A 19,128-nucleotide genomic window follows, 5' to 3' on the forward strand; every position below is an offset into this window, starting at 1 on the left:
CAGCTTAATAATGCCTCAATGTTTTTCCCTTTGGCAATCCATGCAGAACCCCAAAAGCAACACCAACAGATACCAACAAAAACAGCCAAATGAAAAGAATAAGAACCAAGAAGAAGAACAAGGAACTCTCTCGCTGTGCAACAAGCATACGTACCTTGCCATTCCTTCATTTGGAAGCAAAACCCACCAATGCGCTACAGTATGAGACAGTGACCATCTCTCGAGTAGAAAAGCCCCTCGAGACGTTCTTTATGTATATAATATATGGGTTAGCCGTTACGAGGGGGCTCAGGGGGATGACGTGTACCGTCACCCGTTGGCCGAACTTAGTGACGGAGCCATGGGTCCCACTCTCGAGGTGAATGGAGGGAAACTTGGCCCCTCTTTTGCTTTCAAGAGAAGCTTCCCCCGACATCGCTGTCAACAGGTCGGGTATGATCCGATTTAGACCGGGATTGGATCCGATAAGATCCCGAATTTGGACTTGGTTGTGTAGGTTACGTTGCTTCCCGTTAGCTAATTGGGTAGGGTCTGTAAGATCCGAGTGCTGTGTGTTTTGGGGGACGTTGAAAATCTTGATTAAGATCCCAGTCTGACCCAAATCTTGACTAAGATCAGAGAAAAAAAACGGGATTTGATCGAAATTTGGCTTGTGTGGCGCTGTTTTGGAGCCGTGTTGGTGATGAAATCGGTTTGTTTGACAACAACATTTTCTTTTTATGACGAGAAACCCTTGTAGAAGCGAGAAAAAACCTTGGGTGAAGCCCACCACTACCATGCCTTACGTGCCCACACAAACACAACACAACCATGTGCCTGCGGGGTTTGATCTGGGGTCTTCAACTCAACACCTTCACAACCACCCGTGGTGGCAACAACATTCTCATGAGGACGTTGTTGAAAATTCGTTCATTTACAACCCCTTCGCTCCTCCCATCCCCATCTTCCCTCCCCAAAAGGACTATGGCTCCCAAACATAGACTTATTTGCAATTGCGCGGTTTGTAACTAAGTGAGCTCCGGTCACACCTGGATCTGGACTTGATGCTAGCATCATCATGTGTTTTCGTGAAAAAAACTGATATTTGGAGCATCTAGAATTTACAAAAATTGTTGACCGTTGATTTCTCAAACGTTATAAAAAACCTCTTATATTTATATTTATATATAGGATACTAAAGAAGGTAAGGAATTAATGAGTAAAAAATTACTCTTTTTTCAAAAAATTCATTTTTTTATAGATCAAATGTTATGGTTTGTTTAATAAGAAACTTGTTTTGAATCATGTGATTATGACAAGTAATTAGGTTTTTAAAAGGGTTGTCCAATGATAAACAGCCTACAATGTGTCAAAATTTCAAAACTTAAAAAAATCACGTTTTTTTTTTTATCAAAAGCATAATTCGGGGCTTAATCCCTAGCAAACAAACAATGTTGAACACATCTACATAGTTAGATTGAGTTGATACAACTTACAACTATGATTTCTAGCTCATTAATTTCTTACTTTCATTGATAGTTGATCGGTGGGTCTAGGTTTAGATTTTAGAGTTTAGATGAGCTTTGATTAGGTTCGGTTATGTCAAAGGCAAATTTATATAACATATTTAGATATGGTTCTTGCAGGGTTTAAAGAATATTCAGGTTCTTCTAAAATATATCACAATAAATACTGAGAAATTATGAGGTGACTTAGGACACATCAGGGAAGCTTGGGTTAAAATTTTAGGTTCAGAAAATTCAGGATTGCAGAGATAAAATTTTGAGATGTTCTAAGTTTATTTGAGAATTGAATTTTGTTTAGTTTCTGAGAGAGTAGTTTTTCTCATAATAAAAATCATAAAAATCACACAAAATAAAGTTAGGACATGGGTTTTAGATTAAGTCTATTTTTTATTGGATTTTGGGCAGAACAGGTTTTAGTACTAGATTTAATTCTATTAAACTGGAAATAATTAGGATTCAAAATTTGGTGGGTTAGTTAAAGACATGTAGGGGTATCTGAGGTTAATTTTGCAATTATACACTACGTGGGGTTTGAGAGAAACTTTAAGGAAAAATTAGAACATTTTTTAGATATCACGACAAGATGATGTATTCAGATTTGGGTTTAGGAGAGATTTTAAGTTTAGAAAGGGTTTAAAAAATGGGATACAAGGACTTGCACAGTTTGAAAATTGTGTCCTAAGGCTTAGGAACCTTGTTTGATGAAGGAAGGGTCTACATTCACCGTAGAGTTGATGAAGTCCATATAAGTACTAAGTAGAATTCATTCTACTTAGCACATAAAGTGACGAGTAGGAACTAACAAAGGTAAAGAAAGAGGAAAGAAGGCCTAGAAATAGAGAAACGTTCCACAAGGGGGTGCGATTTCTTGAGAGAGAGAGTGTGAGGCAAACTTAATTCTACTTTTTTCATTTTTTTCAAGTACAAAAAAGAGCCCCTTTTATAAGCCAATGAAGATCTTACATAAATACAAAAATTTAAGTAAAAAAACAATCAACCCACTACTAAAACATTAAAGAAATATACTAATATTAGAGACTCTTGGGCTCCAAGTTCTTAAAGAAGATAAGTCTAAGGGCTACACATTTTTGGAGGGTCTCGAAGGCCTCTTAGAAACCAGCTCAAGTTCAACTTAGTTTTAATTTATAAAACAAGATACAAAATATGCAGACATATAGACATGATATTTTACTTGAAAATCAGGTATAGAAACTATGGAATTTAAATTCAACAGTCAATGCAATCTAAAGCCCAAGATCCTAAATTAGATCCATGTTTGACATTTTTTTTCTGACTTGTCTGGTTATTTGCTTCAGGTAAGGGAAAGTTTGAATCCTTTTTGGATCCGGATCTGGTTAACAAAATTTAAAAATCACATGCAGGTAAGAACGGGGTCCAACATTAACCATTTAGACCCTGCTTGTGTGATCGTGCCGAGTTTAATTGTATATTGAAACAATTAGGGTCTAGTTTATAAGTGGGTATGAGACTTAGACCTAATTAAATGATAATGCTGGTGGATCCAGACTACTACAACAAAAGCTATGCCACAAAGACACAAACACGAATCGCGAATTCAAGATTGCAAAGCTTTTATTTGTCACAGGGACATGCCTGGCAACACGAGTGGACACGCTCAAATTTATTATTATTTTATTATTGTTTAATGTTTTAAGGTTTTATGGCAATAAAAAAACATTTTTTAAATAAAAAATATCAACAAATTAGTTTTTTATTGATTAAAGATTAAAAATGTCCGTGTCCTATTTTCCAAAAATTCAAATTTTCGTGTCCACGTGTTTTTGTGACATGCTTTCGAAATGAAAGACAGGACGCAGGACATGATTTTTTTATTATTTAATTGCTTAACGAATTTTTGAATTCTGATGCTCTAATGTAAATATATATATTTATTATTACAAATATCAAAAAATTATTAACATTTATTTTAAAACAAATAAATTATTATCTATACGTGTCATAGGTATGTCTCCATGCCGTGTCAGACTAATAACGTGTCCTCGTGACATAGGATAAAAGCCATCGGTTTTTGCTTGCAGAGGGTCCCGTGTCTCCGATACCTTCAAATATTCAGAGGCAACCCACTCAGGAATTTAAAATGGTGGCGGTGAGACCCTCTCTCTGGCGAAGATGAAGAAGATGGTGGTGTGATCAGAACGACTCAGAAGAAGAAGAATAGGAGGAGGAGAAGGATATCATGTGGACGCTCAGGAGTGTCCAGGCCCTCCGCCGCTTCAGAAGCGTTTCTCCTCTCTGCAGCAGGTGCTTCTTCTTCAATCCCCCCCCCCTCCCTCCACGAAACGGTGAATAAGAATCACGGTTTCTTTCCTTCTCATTTCTTTTCTCTTTCTCTGGTTCTTGAGCGTGTTTGCCATTGTTGGTTGCCATTAGGAGTTGGGTGGTGAACGATATTGCTCCTGCACAAGCGAACGATGGGGGCCTCCCCAGATCAATGGTGGGTGTTGGATGTCTCCCACCATCTGATTCTACTTCAAGTGCGCATTCGGGGCTTCGTCCATGGCTTATTCCGTCTCGGTCGATGTCGACAAAGGGGAGGAGTATGAGGAGCAAAGTGGAGAAGAGGATGAGGAGGGAAACTGGAAAAACTCTTCGAGAGATTAGGCGTGCGAAGAAACTGAGAAAGAAATTGATGACCGACGAAGAGAGGCTCATTTACAACCTTCGGAGGGTAGGCTCCTTTCATCTCCTTTTTTTTACTCATCCCCTTTCCTGGTGTTCTCTGGTTGCGGATTTCATTGTTCAAAGTTCAGGCGTTTTTGGTTGGTTTTTGTAATTGCCCACAAAAAATTATTGCAAAGTCGGTATTCCCCACAAAAATTATTGCAGAATAGGTAAAGAAAAACCGTAACATGGATTGTTTGTCATTTGCTACTCTCTCCATTGGTGCCCGCATTATTGATTCTGTCCTTGTAAATTTGAGCATTTGCATTAACATATTTATATTAAACGAATCAACACCATGTACGGGAAGCACGGTTAAGAGGTTGTTTCCTGCGTGGAGAAGAAGGAACACTCACACACGTTGGAACAATCCTGAGCATACACGCACAACAAAACATGTTTTAATGTGGTTCGGTCTGAATGACCTATGTCCACGATCCTCCCGTCTCTCACACAATTCAACGTGAAACAGTGTCCTCTATTTATAGAGTTTATGTACAGACGGTGATTAACCTGTTTCCTTCTTGAAAAGGACTTTGATAGACAGGTTTACATGAGGAGTCTCTCTTTACAAACTTGATTTCAGTGGGAGCAGAGGTACTGTGTGGATCCAGGTCATTTGTCTTGACATCCCCCGCAAGCGAAATGGTCTGGGAGTGATGTTGAGCTTGGATTTTAAGTAATTGAACCGTTGAACCGCAAGGGGTTTGGTGAGAATATCCACCTGCTGATTATTGGTGGACATGGTTAACACTGAAATCTCTAGGTGTGACCTTGTCCCGAACAAAGTGGATGGACATAGAGTTCAATGTGTTTACTGTGGCTATGAAAGGTCGGATGAGGAACGAAATATGTGGTAAACACATTGTCATGCGGAGAGGACAAAAGAGGTTGTCTGAGTTTACGAAACAAGAACTGAAGCCACATACATTCAGCTGCGGCATTAGCCACAAAGTGATATTCTGCTTCTGTAATGGACCTGGAAACAAAAGACTGCTTCTTAGAGTTCTAAGAGATGAGATTGGGGCCAAAATACGCAGCATAGGCAGAGGTCGACTTTAGATCATCATGAGAACCAGCCTAATCAACATCAGCATAGACAAAGAGGCGACAAGAGCGGTGGAGAGAGAACTGCAGACCATGTTGGATAGTGAACTTTAGATACCGAAGGATGCGCTTGATTGTGGACCAATGTTCGGACGTAGGAGCATGCATGAACTAACACATGCAGTTCACTGAGAAAGACAGGGCGTATGAGGGTGACATACTGAAGATCACCAACAACATTGTGGTATAGCGAAGGGTTTTCAAGAGGTGTCCCAGAGTGCGTAGAAAGCTGAGTAGACGACACCATTGGTGTCAACATAGGCTTGGCATTCAACATATTGGTTCACACCAGTAGGTCAAAAATATACTTTTGCTGGGAGAGATAAAGACCATGGGCAGAACGAATGGCTTGAATGCCCAAAAAATAATGCAGGTCACCCAGACCCTTAAGAGCAAATTTGTTGCCAAGATATTGGATGAAGGTGTAGAATGCTGAGGAGGAGCTGCCTGTGACAATAATATCATCCACATAGACTAATATATAAGCGAAGGTTGCCACAAATAAGAATAAATAAGGATGAATATGTCCTTGAACTGCAAAAACCATGAGCAATGAGTGTCTGACTTAATTTCTGAAACCATGCACGGGGAGCCTGACGTAGACCATAGAGAGCCTTATTTAAATGACAAATACAATCAGGATGGTTGGCGTTATGAAAGCCAGACAGCTGAGCCATGAAAACTGATTCCTCTAAATCACCATTCATGAAGGCGTTGTTAACATCAAGGTGCCTGATTGGCCAGTGTGACAACGATAGCAAGCACAATGCGAATAGTCGGGGGCTTTACAACCAGACTGAAGGTCTCAATAAAGTCAATGCCTTCTTCTTGATGTCATCCTTTTGCAACCAGGCGGACCTTATAACGTTTAAGGGAGCCATCTGCTTGCCGTTTGACAATTTAGACTCATTTGCAGCCAACCACATTCTGACCGGGATGAGAAGGAACCAAGGTCCAGGTGTTGTTATGGAGAAGATCCTGGTATTTGGTGCGCATGGCCTGTAGCCAGTGTGGATCACAAGAGGCTTGTTTAAAGGTAGTGGGTACAGGGTCAGTAGACAACTGCACAACAAGGGAAATAGGAAGAGAGTGGGTAGAGGCACAAAAGGTTCGGGGTTTGAGGGTTCCGTCTTTGGCACAGGTAATCATGTGATGGGTGCGCTGGGAAGGGACAAGTGGGGACGATGCATGTGAGACAAACTCTTAGTTGTCATAGGCTCTAGGCGGTGAGCCCCTAAAAAGACCTAAGTGTTACCTAGGTGGCCTAGGCGGTATCCCAGATAAAATAAATAAATAATAATAATAAGAAACATGTATACAACATAAAATCAATCAACAATATGCAATAGACAGATAATATGTTGTTGAATACTGTAAGTCAATTATATTACATAACCTTAACCTGCTCAAACAAATTAATATTAAATTAACAATTTGAATAAACAAACCATACAACTAACAATATGAATGAACAATACACAAAAAATAAAATTATGTATACAAAAAAATTAACAACAATAATAGACATAATACAAACAATAGACAAATAATGTCTTCTTCTTCTTCTCCACAATAGATATAATACAAACAATAAATAAATAATGTCTTCTTCTTCTTCTCGACAATAGAGATAATACAAGTAATAGACAAATAACATGTCTTCTCCTTCTTCTTCTTCTCGAAGAAGAAAACAAATGATGTCTTAAAAAAAAATCTTAAAAAAATCCTAAGCTCTAGAAAAAGCCTAGGCAGCAATATAGGGCCCCACCACCCAAACCTGGTCGCCCAGGCGGTGGGGCTGCTCCTAGGTCACCTAGGCACCACCTTTGATAACTAAGGACAGACTCAGCAGGGATGGATGAATATGCCAAAGACGGCAGGGAGGCAGAGGCAACACGTGGTGGGGAGGCCAATTGAATGGTAGAAGCAACTGGGGGCATGGGTACCAGGATCTCACCTGCAAGAAGCGGTGGAGCATGTAGGTCCACCGATTGTATGTTAGGTAGTTTTTGAGGACTGTGACCAGATACTGGTGACACCTGAAGTGAAAACCGGTCTTCATCGAAGACAACATGGCATACGAGTTTTGCTAGTGGTTGGATCTAAGCAAAAGTACCCATGGTGAGTGGAACTATGGCCCAAAAAAAGATGAAGTTTGGAGCTGAAGTCTAGTTTATGAGAACGATAAGGGCGAAGATTGGGATAACAAGCGCACCCAAAAGTTCTTATAAAAATATAGATTGGTTTCTTTTTAAAGAGGACTTCAAGAGGGTTTTTTTTGCCTAAAGTGGGTGTGGGTAAGCGATTAATTAGGTAAACGACTGTAGGAAAGGCATAGGACCAATAACAAGGAGGCACCCCTGCATGTGCCATAAGAGACACGCCTATTTCAACAATATGCCTATGTTTTTGTTCAGCGCTGCGATTAATTAGATAAACAGGTGGCAAAAATATTTTCTGGTGACTGCTGGGTATGCATACAATCGGCTATGGGGTGGCTATGAAACTCTCAGATGGCAGCTTGTTGCTCTTGCCAACATTCCGTGTAAACAAAATAGATCAAACAGGATGATGTTTTTTCATCAAAAACATTTTACTAAAAAATGATGTTTTCACGTGGAATGAAATAAAGGTAGCAATTGCTATTACCAGTGAATCTGCACAGGATTCCTCAGGAGTTGAGTTTGTTGTGCATCAACTTATGAACATGCATTTAGAAAACGCTCCCAATTAGTGTCAACACTGAATAATCAGGTTCACTAGTATGTGTGTGAGATATGTGTTGATTACCCAACATGCATTTTGATAATATGTGTAGCTCCACAGGCTCTTGGAAATGTTAATGGAGTGCATCATGCACATGACTAGTGTTATTAAAAATGCGCCTCAAGGCGCAAAAAGCACGCCTCGCCTCAAGGCGCAGGCATAAGGCATAAAAGCCTTGAGGCGTACGCCTCAAGGCGAGGTGAGGCGATCCGTGCCTCACCTTGTTTTGGTCAAATGGGGACCCCCATTTGACCAAAAAATAGGGTTACCCTAATTAGGGTCGGTCGAGGGCCTCATTCTCTTCCATTTGACCAAAAAATAGGGTTATCCTAATTAGGGTCGGTTGAGGGCCTCATTCTCTCGTCTCTCAGTCTCTCTCCCACCTCCTTGCTCGTCTCCCACCTCTCATCTCCCCCTTCTCTCACTCTCTACTCTCTCCCACCTCTCGCTCGTCTCCCACATCTCTGCTCGTCACTCTCTCCCACCTCTCGCTCGTCTGTCAACTTAAGAAGAAGAAGAAGACTGCTCCTCTGTCACTGTCAGCCTCGTCTGTGAACCTCTCTCCTCTTTCAGCCTCTTCAATCAGGTTGTTTTTATTCATTATTGTATGGTGCTTGATACACACAAACACGCATGCATACATACCTGTTTTTTCTCAAACAAAAAAAATACACACACACGCACATACACAAACATAGTTGTGCCGTACCCCTATACCCCATACTTTTGTAAATTCTGATGTTGTACCCTATGTGCCCACACCTGCATCCATACCCACAGCTGTACCTATGTGGCAGTTTATAGATTCAACGAGATTTCAATAGAAAAAAGTGACAGTTTATAGATTTCAACGAGATTTCAATAGATAAAGGTTGATTCAAGCTCTTTGCAGCTTGAATCAACCTTTATCTATTATTTCATATTAATAGATGGATTCTGGCCCGTATGTTGACAAGCTACTTTTAGTGAATGCTAGTGGCAAAAAGTTAACACACTACATTTGAATAATAAAGTTACATAGTTTTTTAATTGTTTGATAGTGGGGTTATTAACATGTGATCAATATTGGAAACGTTGTTTGAACTTTGATGTGATTTTCTGATTTCTGAACTAGGATTTGTTGTTAAGATGTCGAATTCAGTTTTGAGGTTTGAATTGAATTTGTATTGAAAAGCTGGATCAGTGATTCAGGTGCAGGTTCTAAATAAAGCATTTGAATTGAAGTTGTTGCTTCATTAATAAAGCATTTTTTATTTATTTATAATTTTAGATATTTTTTTATAGTTTTTTTTAAGCTTTCAAATTTTTTTTTGAGGCTTACGCTTTACGCCTCGCCTCAGATTGTGGTGAAGCGCCTCACTACGCCTCAACACTTTTCACAACACTGCACATGACTGTTTCCATTACATGGATGATTTTAGTTTTCAATACTATTTTGGGCTGGTGTATGTGGACAAGATGGTGTTGCACTGAATATGTGGTAGGAAATTTTATTTAAGCAAAAAATTCCTCTCCTATGTTTGGGTGTACTGTGGACATATTTTGATGTCAGCTTCCTAGGACAGGTGGATGGAAGCCTCAATTAGGGTGGAACCTAAAGCCTATGTTTATGTGTTTTGTGGATATACTTTGAGGTCACAATTTCCTAGTCAGACAGGTGGGTGGAGCCTAAAGCCTAGGATTTATCACTACTTTAGCTACTTCAGCAGCTTAGTCAGTTAACCAAAATTCATGATTATTCCATTTACTGATGTTAGCAATGTACAGTGGTTAAAGACCAATGATTGGAGATGGAGTTACAATGGACTGAACTTAAATGGCAGATACAAAGCTGTCAAAGAATTTGTTGATCTTGCAATGGAAGCGAAGGAACCAGCAATTGAAGCAAAGATGACAGCTGTAAAGGCAGTAGATTCTGAAGGTTGAGCTCATATTCATATCCCTATGCAGTAATGAGAATATGGAAAGAGAGGGATTCAAACCCTTGGTAAACAAAACCTACACATCATTTCCAATGTTACGACTTGAACCACTTGGCTAGGTGCATTAAACAGCTTCGATATCTTTCCCATTCTAGTACAAAATGAGTTCCATCAAGTGAGTGCTGAAGTGAGATGACATCCTTATTCTAATGATTAAATCACTTTTAACTAAGTTGTGGGCTTGATTGAAAATGGACAAGGTACCATTATTGTATGCTAGGAAACAAATTCATGTGAATATACTATAGTAGTCCATAATAATCACATGGTATTTTAAACCTGGCATGAATTCAATTAGAGTTGAGGCCCATAGGCTGGTATCATAAGGTGTAAGGGAATTATGTGCAAAGGATGCACAAACAAATTGAAGATATTTAATTAAAAAGAAATGTGTAATGATTATTTCATATAAATGGATTTCGGTGGTGTTGATAAGAAATTTTACCAACATGGTTTTAAAAATATTTTTTGAAAATGGGTTTTAATAAAAATTTTGTAAACTCACTTTTGTTTTTTAAATGGTGATGAGATTCACTTGCTCGGTATGAGGTTGAACCGTTCCTTCCCAAATGACAAGGGATAATTCAACCAAGGTTGAGATTTTTTACGTGGGAAAATCCGTTCTTGAGCTTTTTTTATCCTTCTCAAGTGGACCTGTAAGGTAAGCTTGGTCGTGATCCCACCCAAGCAAAGCTCTAATCAAGAAAGTGTGTATTCGAATTAGAGAATGTGTGCTATCAACTAGAATTCCCAAGAAAATGAAAAGATTATGCAAGAATCTAAGTAAAGTAAAGAAAGAGAATGAAAGACGACTTGGGTTTCTTGGAAACCCTAGCCCCCTTCCTTGCAACGATCCAGTGTGATGATGACTCCTTGAGCTCTTGATGGAGATGGCCTAGTGGGAAAAGGGGCTTTCCCATATAGAAAAATAATTCTTGGAATGAAAATTCCAAGAAAGAGGTTTCTTGGGAAAAGCAACTCAAGAAAACCAAAATCTTGGAAAAAATAACCCAAGAAAGCAAGGACATGATAAAAATTGAAATTTTAATGAGAATTTAAGAAAAATTTGAAGTTACCTTGGAGACCCCTTCTTGGATGACGAAGATTGCGTAGGTTGATCATGAAATAGGTGGCACACACACACACACACAGAGAGAGAGAGAGAGAGAGAGAGAGAGAGAGAGAGAGAGAGAGAGAGAGAGAGCGGATTTTTCCCACCCAAAATTTCAAAATCCATGATTTTTCGAAAATCCCACATTTTTATGAAGGGACAAGGGACTTCGAATACTCAAGAGACCTTAGGAAACTTTACTTGAGTGAAGAGTGGCTTGAGATTCGAAGAAGTTGGGAAGCAAATGGGGGTGAGGAGGCCTTTTTATAGGCTTTGGGGACTCCGACACTTTTCACACTCAAAACACATGAAATGCAGCCAAAATAGGCAAAAATGCCCTAGCTTGGTAGTATACTTGCTCACACTAGCTAACACAACATAGTGTCGGCAAGTATCACACTTGCCAACATGTGTTTAGGTCTGGTCTGTTCTCAGTGTTTTGACCATAACTCGACAACCGTTCGTCAGATCGACGCGTAGTTTGAAGCTTTAGAAAGCTGACATCGTCCTCTATGAAATCCATTTTGGCCGTAAAATCAAATTTGGCCATTTGGTTGGTCAAAAATGTGTTGGAAGTCGGCCTTACTTTTTGAAACCATTTTTTGAAACTCAAACTTGTTTTGTTCAAAACTTTTCACTCGAAAATCGGATTGAAATTATTTTTTTTGGTTGAAAAACTTGAAACCTCTACTTTTTGAGGAAATTATTTGGGGGAATGTCGTTTTGAAGGCCAAATACAATTTAAACCGATTTTCAAAATGTTTATGAAATGCCTTTGAACTCTTTGTGGGGTTTTTATGAAAAGATCTCTCTTAAATTTTGAAATGATTTTTCTTATGGAATGTGCTTGAAGTACTAATCAACCTTACGCCAAAGGGTCCTTTGCGAAGTATCTCGCTCCTTGCATGCCAGGATACTTCAAGTTCACATCCGAAAGCTTTGGAGTGTGAACAAACCATCCCATTTCCAATGAGTCATCGAGGTGACTTTATGGTGTTGGGGCTAACATTTATGTTGGTTGAAAACTCAATTTTTTTTAGTGTCAACAGATGCCCCTTTTTTTTCTTGAGCATATGAAGCTCGGTTGATAGTTGACACACACAAAATTTGATCCAGTCAAAGTTGGAGATTCTCTCCGCAAGAGAAGAATCCAAAGACAAAGATAATGTGAAGTTGGTGGGGGTTCTTTAGACAAAAGTATATTCGGATGCTTCCTTACTCAAGGGTTACGGCTACCTTGAGCCAAGGTCCTGCTGATCTTGTGTCGGTGCTCAACTATTTGCTGCGTTGGCTTTGCCAGGACAAGGTAAGCAACTTGTTTCACATGAGGGTCCCCTAGAGATAGGGGTCATGCTGACGACCAGCCATCAACCTCAAGACAAAACAAGCAAGTAAAGAGACTTTAATTTTGAGAGAATTTGGTGGGCACCTTTGTTCTTGGATTTCTTTTTCTTTTGTTGAGAATTCACAACTTTTTGTGGATACTCTTTTAACGCTCAAGGGTTTTTTGTCTCATGGACAACCTGGACAATGAACATGTCTAAAATGAATCAACTTATTTTAAAAACAAGATTGAAAGACCTGGATGTCTTTCAAAAACATGTTCGTGAAGGTAATAAATGTACCATCGGGGAAGGGGTACCATCCGAAGATTTAAAAATATACTTTTGAATTTTTCTTGCATTTCTTGGATTTTTTTTTTCAAAGATTTGATCATGACTTTAAGGTTTTCAAGATTTTTGATGATTTACAAAGTTTTTTCTTGAATTTTTCTGATATTTATCATGTATTTTGAAATGAATTGGGGTTCTTATATTTTTCTTTAATGATTTTTGCGTTCGCTTTCTCTAAAAGATGTCTGTGATGGGACGAAAGCGAACAAGTGAAAGTAGAGGTGGAGGTTTTCGAGGCTTACTTTTTGGGCAAATCCATGATGGGACAAAGGAAAGGATTTTCAAGGACCTTGAGGCATGTTTTTGACAATTTTTTGGATTTTAAGGATTTGTGCTTGAAATTTTATCCGATATAATTGATTTTGGTACTTATTGCAACCGTGATGGGATGCAACAAGTTTGAGAGTTTTCCATGAACATTTTCGCGAATTATCTCGCTCCTTGCATGCGAGGATACTTTAAGTTCACATCCGAATGCTTTGGAGTGTGAACAAACCATCCCATTTTCGATTTGTGATAGATGTAACTTTATGGTGTCGGGGCCAACATTTATGTTGGTTGGGAACCCAGAAAATTTTTGTGTCAACCGGTGGAAATCAAATATTCAAATGTGTCAACAATGTAGCCCTTGATATTAGAAATCACTCCACAACTCAAATTAGGAAATTCTTGATATTTTGTTGTATTTTTTTCATAGCCAAGCTTGCTGGTAGATGGATTAAAGCCATGAGTATTGAGATGGAAGCGTTACTTGGGTGTGGCATCAGGGAGATTGTGGGCTGCCCCTAAAAATAAAAATACAATGGGCAACAAATGAGTTTGCAAGATTAAATGCAATTCTGACCACAACATCGACACATTTATGGCATTGTTAATGACTAAAGGATATAACCATGGGCATGGCCTTATTAGGCGCTCTTCAATCCCAAGGTAAGAATGGGTATGATTTGAAGCTGTTTTATCTTTGGCTGTGACACATATAAGAAGTGCTTATGAATTAACCACCAAGATATTCTCAAGAGGACGTGAGGAAAAAGTTCTTTTATAAAGAAAGTTTGGAATGAAGCAGCCATCAAAAGCATGGTTTGACACTTAGCGATAAGATCCCATGCCCTAAGAAAAGTCTTTATGGCTGGGCTTTCCTGCCTGGTCAACTTGTCAATCTGTCGGTCTAGGGATAGGCTAGCAAACTGAATTTTTTTTGCCCCATTTTTTATTGACCCTAGGGTAAGGTGCACTAAGCACTGATTTTCCTTCCAATCTAGGTCGTCTCTTACTATTCACTAGGGGAAGAGAGAATGAACAAGCGAGCACATAGAGCTAGATAGATAAAGAGATCAATCAATGTCGCATCTCCTTTCCGGGTGCTAGGCGTCGGTGCCATCAAAGGATGCTTTGCTCCTTGGATAAGCATCTGAGTCTTTGTTTGTAGTATTGTTGGTTATTCTCTTTTCATTTATCAAGGAAAGTGTAAAATTAGTCTTACCATATGTGGATGATATGCGAAGAAACCCTTATGATAAATTTCAAGTGGACTTGGGTTAACTACGATATTGTGTTGGAATTGAAGTTGATAGAAAAGATGATTCCTTGACAGTAATTCATCATAAATATGCTTTACACTTGCTTCAATGCACATGTATGATTGACTATAAACTTGTAAGAATCCCTGTGACTCTTGACACATATTTGAAAGATGATGAAGGAGAATTGTTAGCAAAGCCAACAAATATAGAAGCATTGTTGTCACCTTGCAACAATGCTTCTCTGGTGGACAAATCTTTTTAACAAGATTTGGCGGACAAATAAGATGCCTAATGAGTGGAGGAAGAATACTTTGGTGCCTCTATATAAGAATAAGGGTGATATACAAGATTGCACAAACTATCGTGGTATAAAACTCATGAGTCATACTATGAAACTTTGGGAGAGGGTGATTGAGTCTATGTTGAGGAAGGTTGTCATGATATCAGAGAATCAATTTGGTTTTATGCCTGGAAGATCAACTATTGAAGCTATACATCTTCTTAGACAACTTATTGAGAGAAATAGAGAGAGGAACAAAGATTTGCATATGGTTTTTATTGATTTGGAGAAGGCATACGATAGAGTACCTAAGGACGTTCTCTGGTGGACAATGATGAAGAAATGTGTTTCTCTCAAGTACATTAGTATAATTAAGGATATGTATGAAGGAGTAGTAACCAATGTCCGCACTTGTGGAGGGGTGACAACCAATTTACCTATAACGGTTGGGTTATATCAAGGATCTGCTTTAAGCCCTTTCCTATTTGCTATAGTGATGGATGAGCTTACGAGATCAATTCAAGAAAATGTGTCGTGTTGTATGTTGTTTGCTGATGATATTGTTTTGATTGATGAGTCTAGAGTTGGGGTTAATGCTAAGTTAGAAGTATGGAGATAGACATTGGAAGCAAGATGTTTTAAGTTGAGTAAGAGTAAGACAAAATATATGGAATGTCAGTTTAGTAAGCAACGAAGTAGTGATGGGAGTTTAGTGAAGCTTGGTGAGCAAGAAATACCGGTGGATGATTGTTTCAAATATTTGGGATCTATCATTCAAAAGTATGGAGAAATTGATGGAGATGTAAATCATAGGATAAAGGTTGGGTGGATGAAATGGAAAAGTGCAACTGGAGTGTTGTGCGATCGTAGAATGCCATTGCGGTTGAAGGGAAAGTTTTATAGGACGACTATTAGGCCCGCTTTACTATATGGTACGGAATGTTGGGCTGCCAAGAGACATCATATTCAAAAAATGAGTGTAGCTGAGATGCGTATGCTTAGATGGATGTGTGGAAATACAATAAAAGATAAGATTCGGAACGAGGAGATACGTAAGAAGGTAGGCGTTGCACCAATTGAAAATAAGATGAGAGAGAATCATTTATGGTGGTTTGGACATATTTGGCGAAGGCCTAATGATGCTCTAGTTAGAAGGATGGAGAAATGGGAAAATATATTAGTTAAAAGAGGTCGGGGTAGGTCTAGGAAGACTTGGATGGAGATGATAGGAAAGGATATGAATGCTTTGAACCTCACCGAGGACATGGCATTGGATAGAAATGATTGGAGGAGAAGGATTCATGTGGAAGACCCAGAATGATTTTCTTTGTTGGTTCATATCGCCGACCCCAATTGTTTTGGGATGAAGGCGTAGTTGTTGTTGTTGTTGTTGTTGTCACCTTGCAGTATGACTTTCACTGAGCCATGTATAGTTGATGTACTTAATCAAATATCATAGTTTTTCGCATTTGCCTAGGATAACTCATTTTGATGCCATTAAAATGAAACTTTGTGTATCATTCAAGGTAATTTCTTAGCGAAGGTTTTTCTCAGAGATATTTTCAAAAAGTGATATTTCTTAGGAAATCTTGGAAGCTTTCTAAAGTTTAAAAATATAGATAATAATAAGAAATATAGGAAAATAATAGGCTTTTATTATTTTTCTTGCAAAAAATTATAAAGAAACAAGTTTTAAAAGTTTTTAAAATACAAAAGAAACCAAAAGCTAGAAAAATTGAACTTAAAATGTATAAAAATAATAAATTTTTTAATATAAAAAAAATATTGTGATATTTTGCCGATATTATCAGCCTAGCTGAAAATGCCGATAATATCGCAATATTTTCAAAATATCAGCAATATCAGTGACACTGGTTAAAAGGGACTTCCATAGAAGATCTCATGTACAGGTGGTTGTAGATTAATTCTTAGTCCCTTAGATGATCATGGCTTTTGCCTATTCTGATTCAGATTGCACAAGAGGCCTCCAAAAATTGAAAGTTCAGCATCTGAGGAGTATGCATATTTAAAGTCACATCTTGTACATTGTGTTAGATTTGGCAGAGTTGACCCCTCAGGTCACAAGAGAGAGAGAGAGAGAGAGAGAGAGAGAGAGAGAGGATGTCCTCTGATTGATTATTGGGGGACTGGGGGACGTCCCTAGAGGTGTATTTATAGGAGTAAATCAATGTTACATCAGGACTCCTTTACACAGTTACATCAGGACTCCTTTGTAGAATACAAGACTTTGAGTTGGTCTATATCTATATCATTATCCCAGCTAGGTTCCTATTATGGGAGAGACTCCTTATGTCACATCATCTCTGACACGTGTCCTATGTCACGTCACCTATTCTTTACACATTGAAATAGTAAGAATCAAAGAATTGTGGCCAGGTGGTATGAAAGTGGAGTACTGAATGATGGCTTCATTAAATGCAGAAGTTATATGGGTTAGACACCTTACTTTTCTATGTTGGTGTGTTGGAAAATATTTCCTTTATTGTGATAATTAAAGCTCTATTTGCATATTAGTAAATCTGCTATAGCACAACATAACTGAACGTATATAATTTTTTTAAAAAGGGAATTGATCATATAGAAATTAATGAGCATTTTGTTCACAAGAAGGTTGAACATAAAGAAAACTGAACCACTGTTTGTTCGAGCCATATTTCAAGTGGCTGATATTATGATGAAACCTTCCTCATGCATATAATTGATGATTGAACACAAACTGTCCATGGTCATAGACCATTCTTAGTTTAATAAGGGCATAAGATAAGATTACATGTCTAAGAACTGTAATCAGGCACATGCACTTAGGTATTTTCTTTTGATCTGTTATTACTGCCTGTTATTACTGTAATGTACCTGTATTTTTAGTGCTTTCTTGTAATTATGCATGACTGTATAGCTATGTAACTGTATGTATCTATGGATAAAAGGTTAATTTAACAATCCTATTGTTGAAAGGATGTCCCATGTTAGTAATTGCTGGTCTTTCTTTTTCAACATTTGTAGCATCTCCATCCTTCTCATCTCTTCAACATGGAGGGCACATACTGTCTAACCCTTTATTCATGCTGTGTTTTTGTAACTGATACATGTTCTATCGTTCCTCTTAAACATGTCTAATAGTGATGTGTTTGTGCTATTGTAAAATGCAGGCCAAGAAGAAAGTGGCTCTACTGCTACAGAAACTAAAGAAGTATGAGCTTCCTGAGCTACCTCCTCCTCGACATGATCCTGAACTATTGACACCAGAGCAGCTTCAAGCATATAAAAAGATTGGCTTTAGAAACAGAAATTATGTACCTGTTGGAGTTCGTGGAGTCTTTGGTGGAGTAGTCCAAAATATGCATCTTCATTGGAAATTTCATCAAACTGTTCAAGTATGCTGTGATAACTTCCCAAAGGAGAAAATTAAAGAGATGTCAACCATGCTTGCACGATTAAGTGGAGGTATTGTGGTCAATATACATGATGTAAAGACAATTATCATGTTCCGAGGCAGGAATTATCGGCAACCAAAGAATCTAATTCCTATCAATACACTTACAAAAAGAAAGGTATATCCATAAACTGTTCCTATATTTTATTGCTTTGTTCCTATATTTTATTGCTTTCTCCTTGGTGGCTGTGTCATAAAGATTATCATTGTTTGGATATATGTCTTGTATCCCCAAGAACACTTAAACTATGTAGGGAGTTTATGTTATTGGGAATAAGCAAAACTATTGTCTGTATCAGAGTCCGGAACCTTCTTAGATAGGTGGAAAGCCTGCTTCCCGGAAACTCGTTTCGAAAGCGCGATACTCCTCTTTTCTGAAACTTGATGAGAATCTCGATTCTCTCACGCTTCTCCTATATTTTCCACACGCTTCATCTATTCTTCTTATATGTTTTCTCTCTACTTTTCATGTTTTTTATGTGTTTCCTCTCACGTTTCTCACTTTCATGTGCTTTCTCTAAATTGGCAGTCATCATTTTTAGATTTTGTTAAAAAATTAATTCTTACAATTAAAAATCATGAAATTTAAGAATAGTTACTTTTATTTTAGTTTTAATTTGCATTCTATTTCTATTACCATTCAATTCTTGTATTGATTTTTTTTATTCATTGCTTCCTGCTTATACATTTTAAAATGCATCGCTTCTTGCTTCCGCTTCTTGTATCGTTTCCCGCTTCCGCTTCCTAGTCTGGCAACCTTTTTCTGTATACATGTTTTTATGATGTCTCATTCTTCCTGCTCTTGACTGCTGCGAGCATTCTCAAGAGGGAAACCATACTTCTGTGGGGCGTAGATTAATTGGTTGCAGTAGAGGTCAGATATTTAGTTTCATAGTGAAACCGAATAATAGATTCTAATGGAAGACCTCAAAGGACTAATTTAAAATGGAATAATGGGACTCTTAGGCTTGGCACTAACACTATATGGTGATCCTGGGTCTTGGCCCCATGGATTTTAATA

General features: G+C 38.2%; 1 protein-coding gene across 1 annotated transcript; it reads left to right on the forward strand.

Annotated features, from left to right (window-relative positions):
• Positions 1-3,576: 3,576 nt before the first annotated feature.
• LOC149833132 (CRM-domain containing factor CFM9, mitochondrial-like) lies at positions 3,577-18,237 on the forward strand. Its single transcript, XM_090013370.1, has 3 exons — positions 3,577-3,788; positions 3,918-4,215; positions 17,824-18,237. Exons 1-3 carry the CDS (start codon positions 3,724-3,726, stop codon positions 18,235-18,237), a joined length of 777 nt encoding a protein of 258 aa, XP_089869496.1. The 5' UTR covers positions 3,577-3,723.
• Positions 18,238-19,128: the final 891 nt, after the last annotated feature.

The sequence above is a fragment of the Nuphar pumila genome, chromosome 7 (assembly GCF_984573655.1).
Source record: "Nuphar pumila chromosome 7, dmNupPumi1.hap1.1, whole genome shotgun sequence".
NCBI lineage: Eukaryota > Viridiplantae > Streptophyta > Magnoliopsida > Nymphaeales > Nymphaeaceae > Nuphar > Nuphar pumila.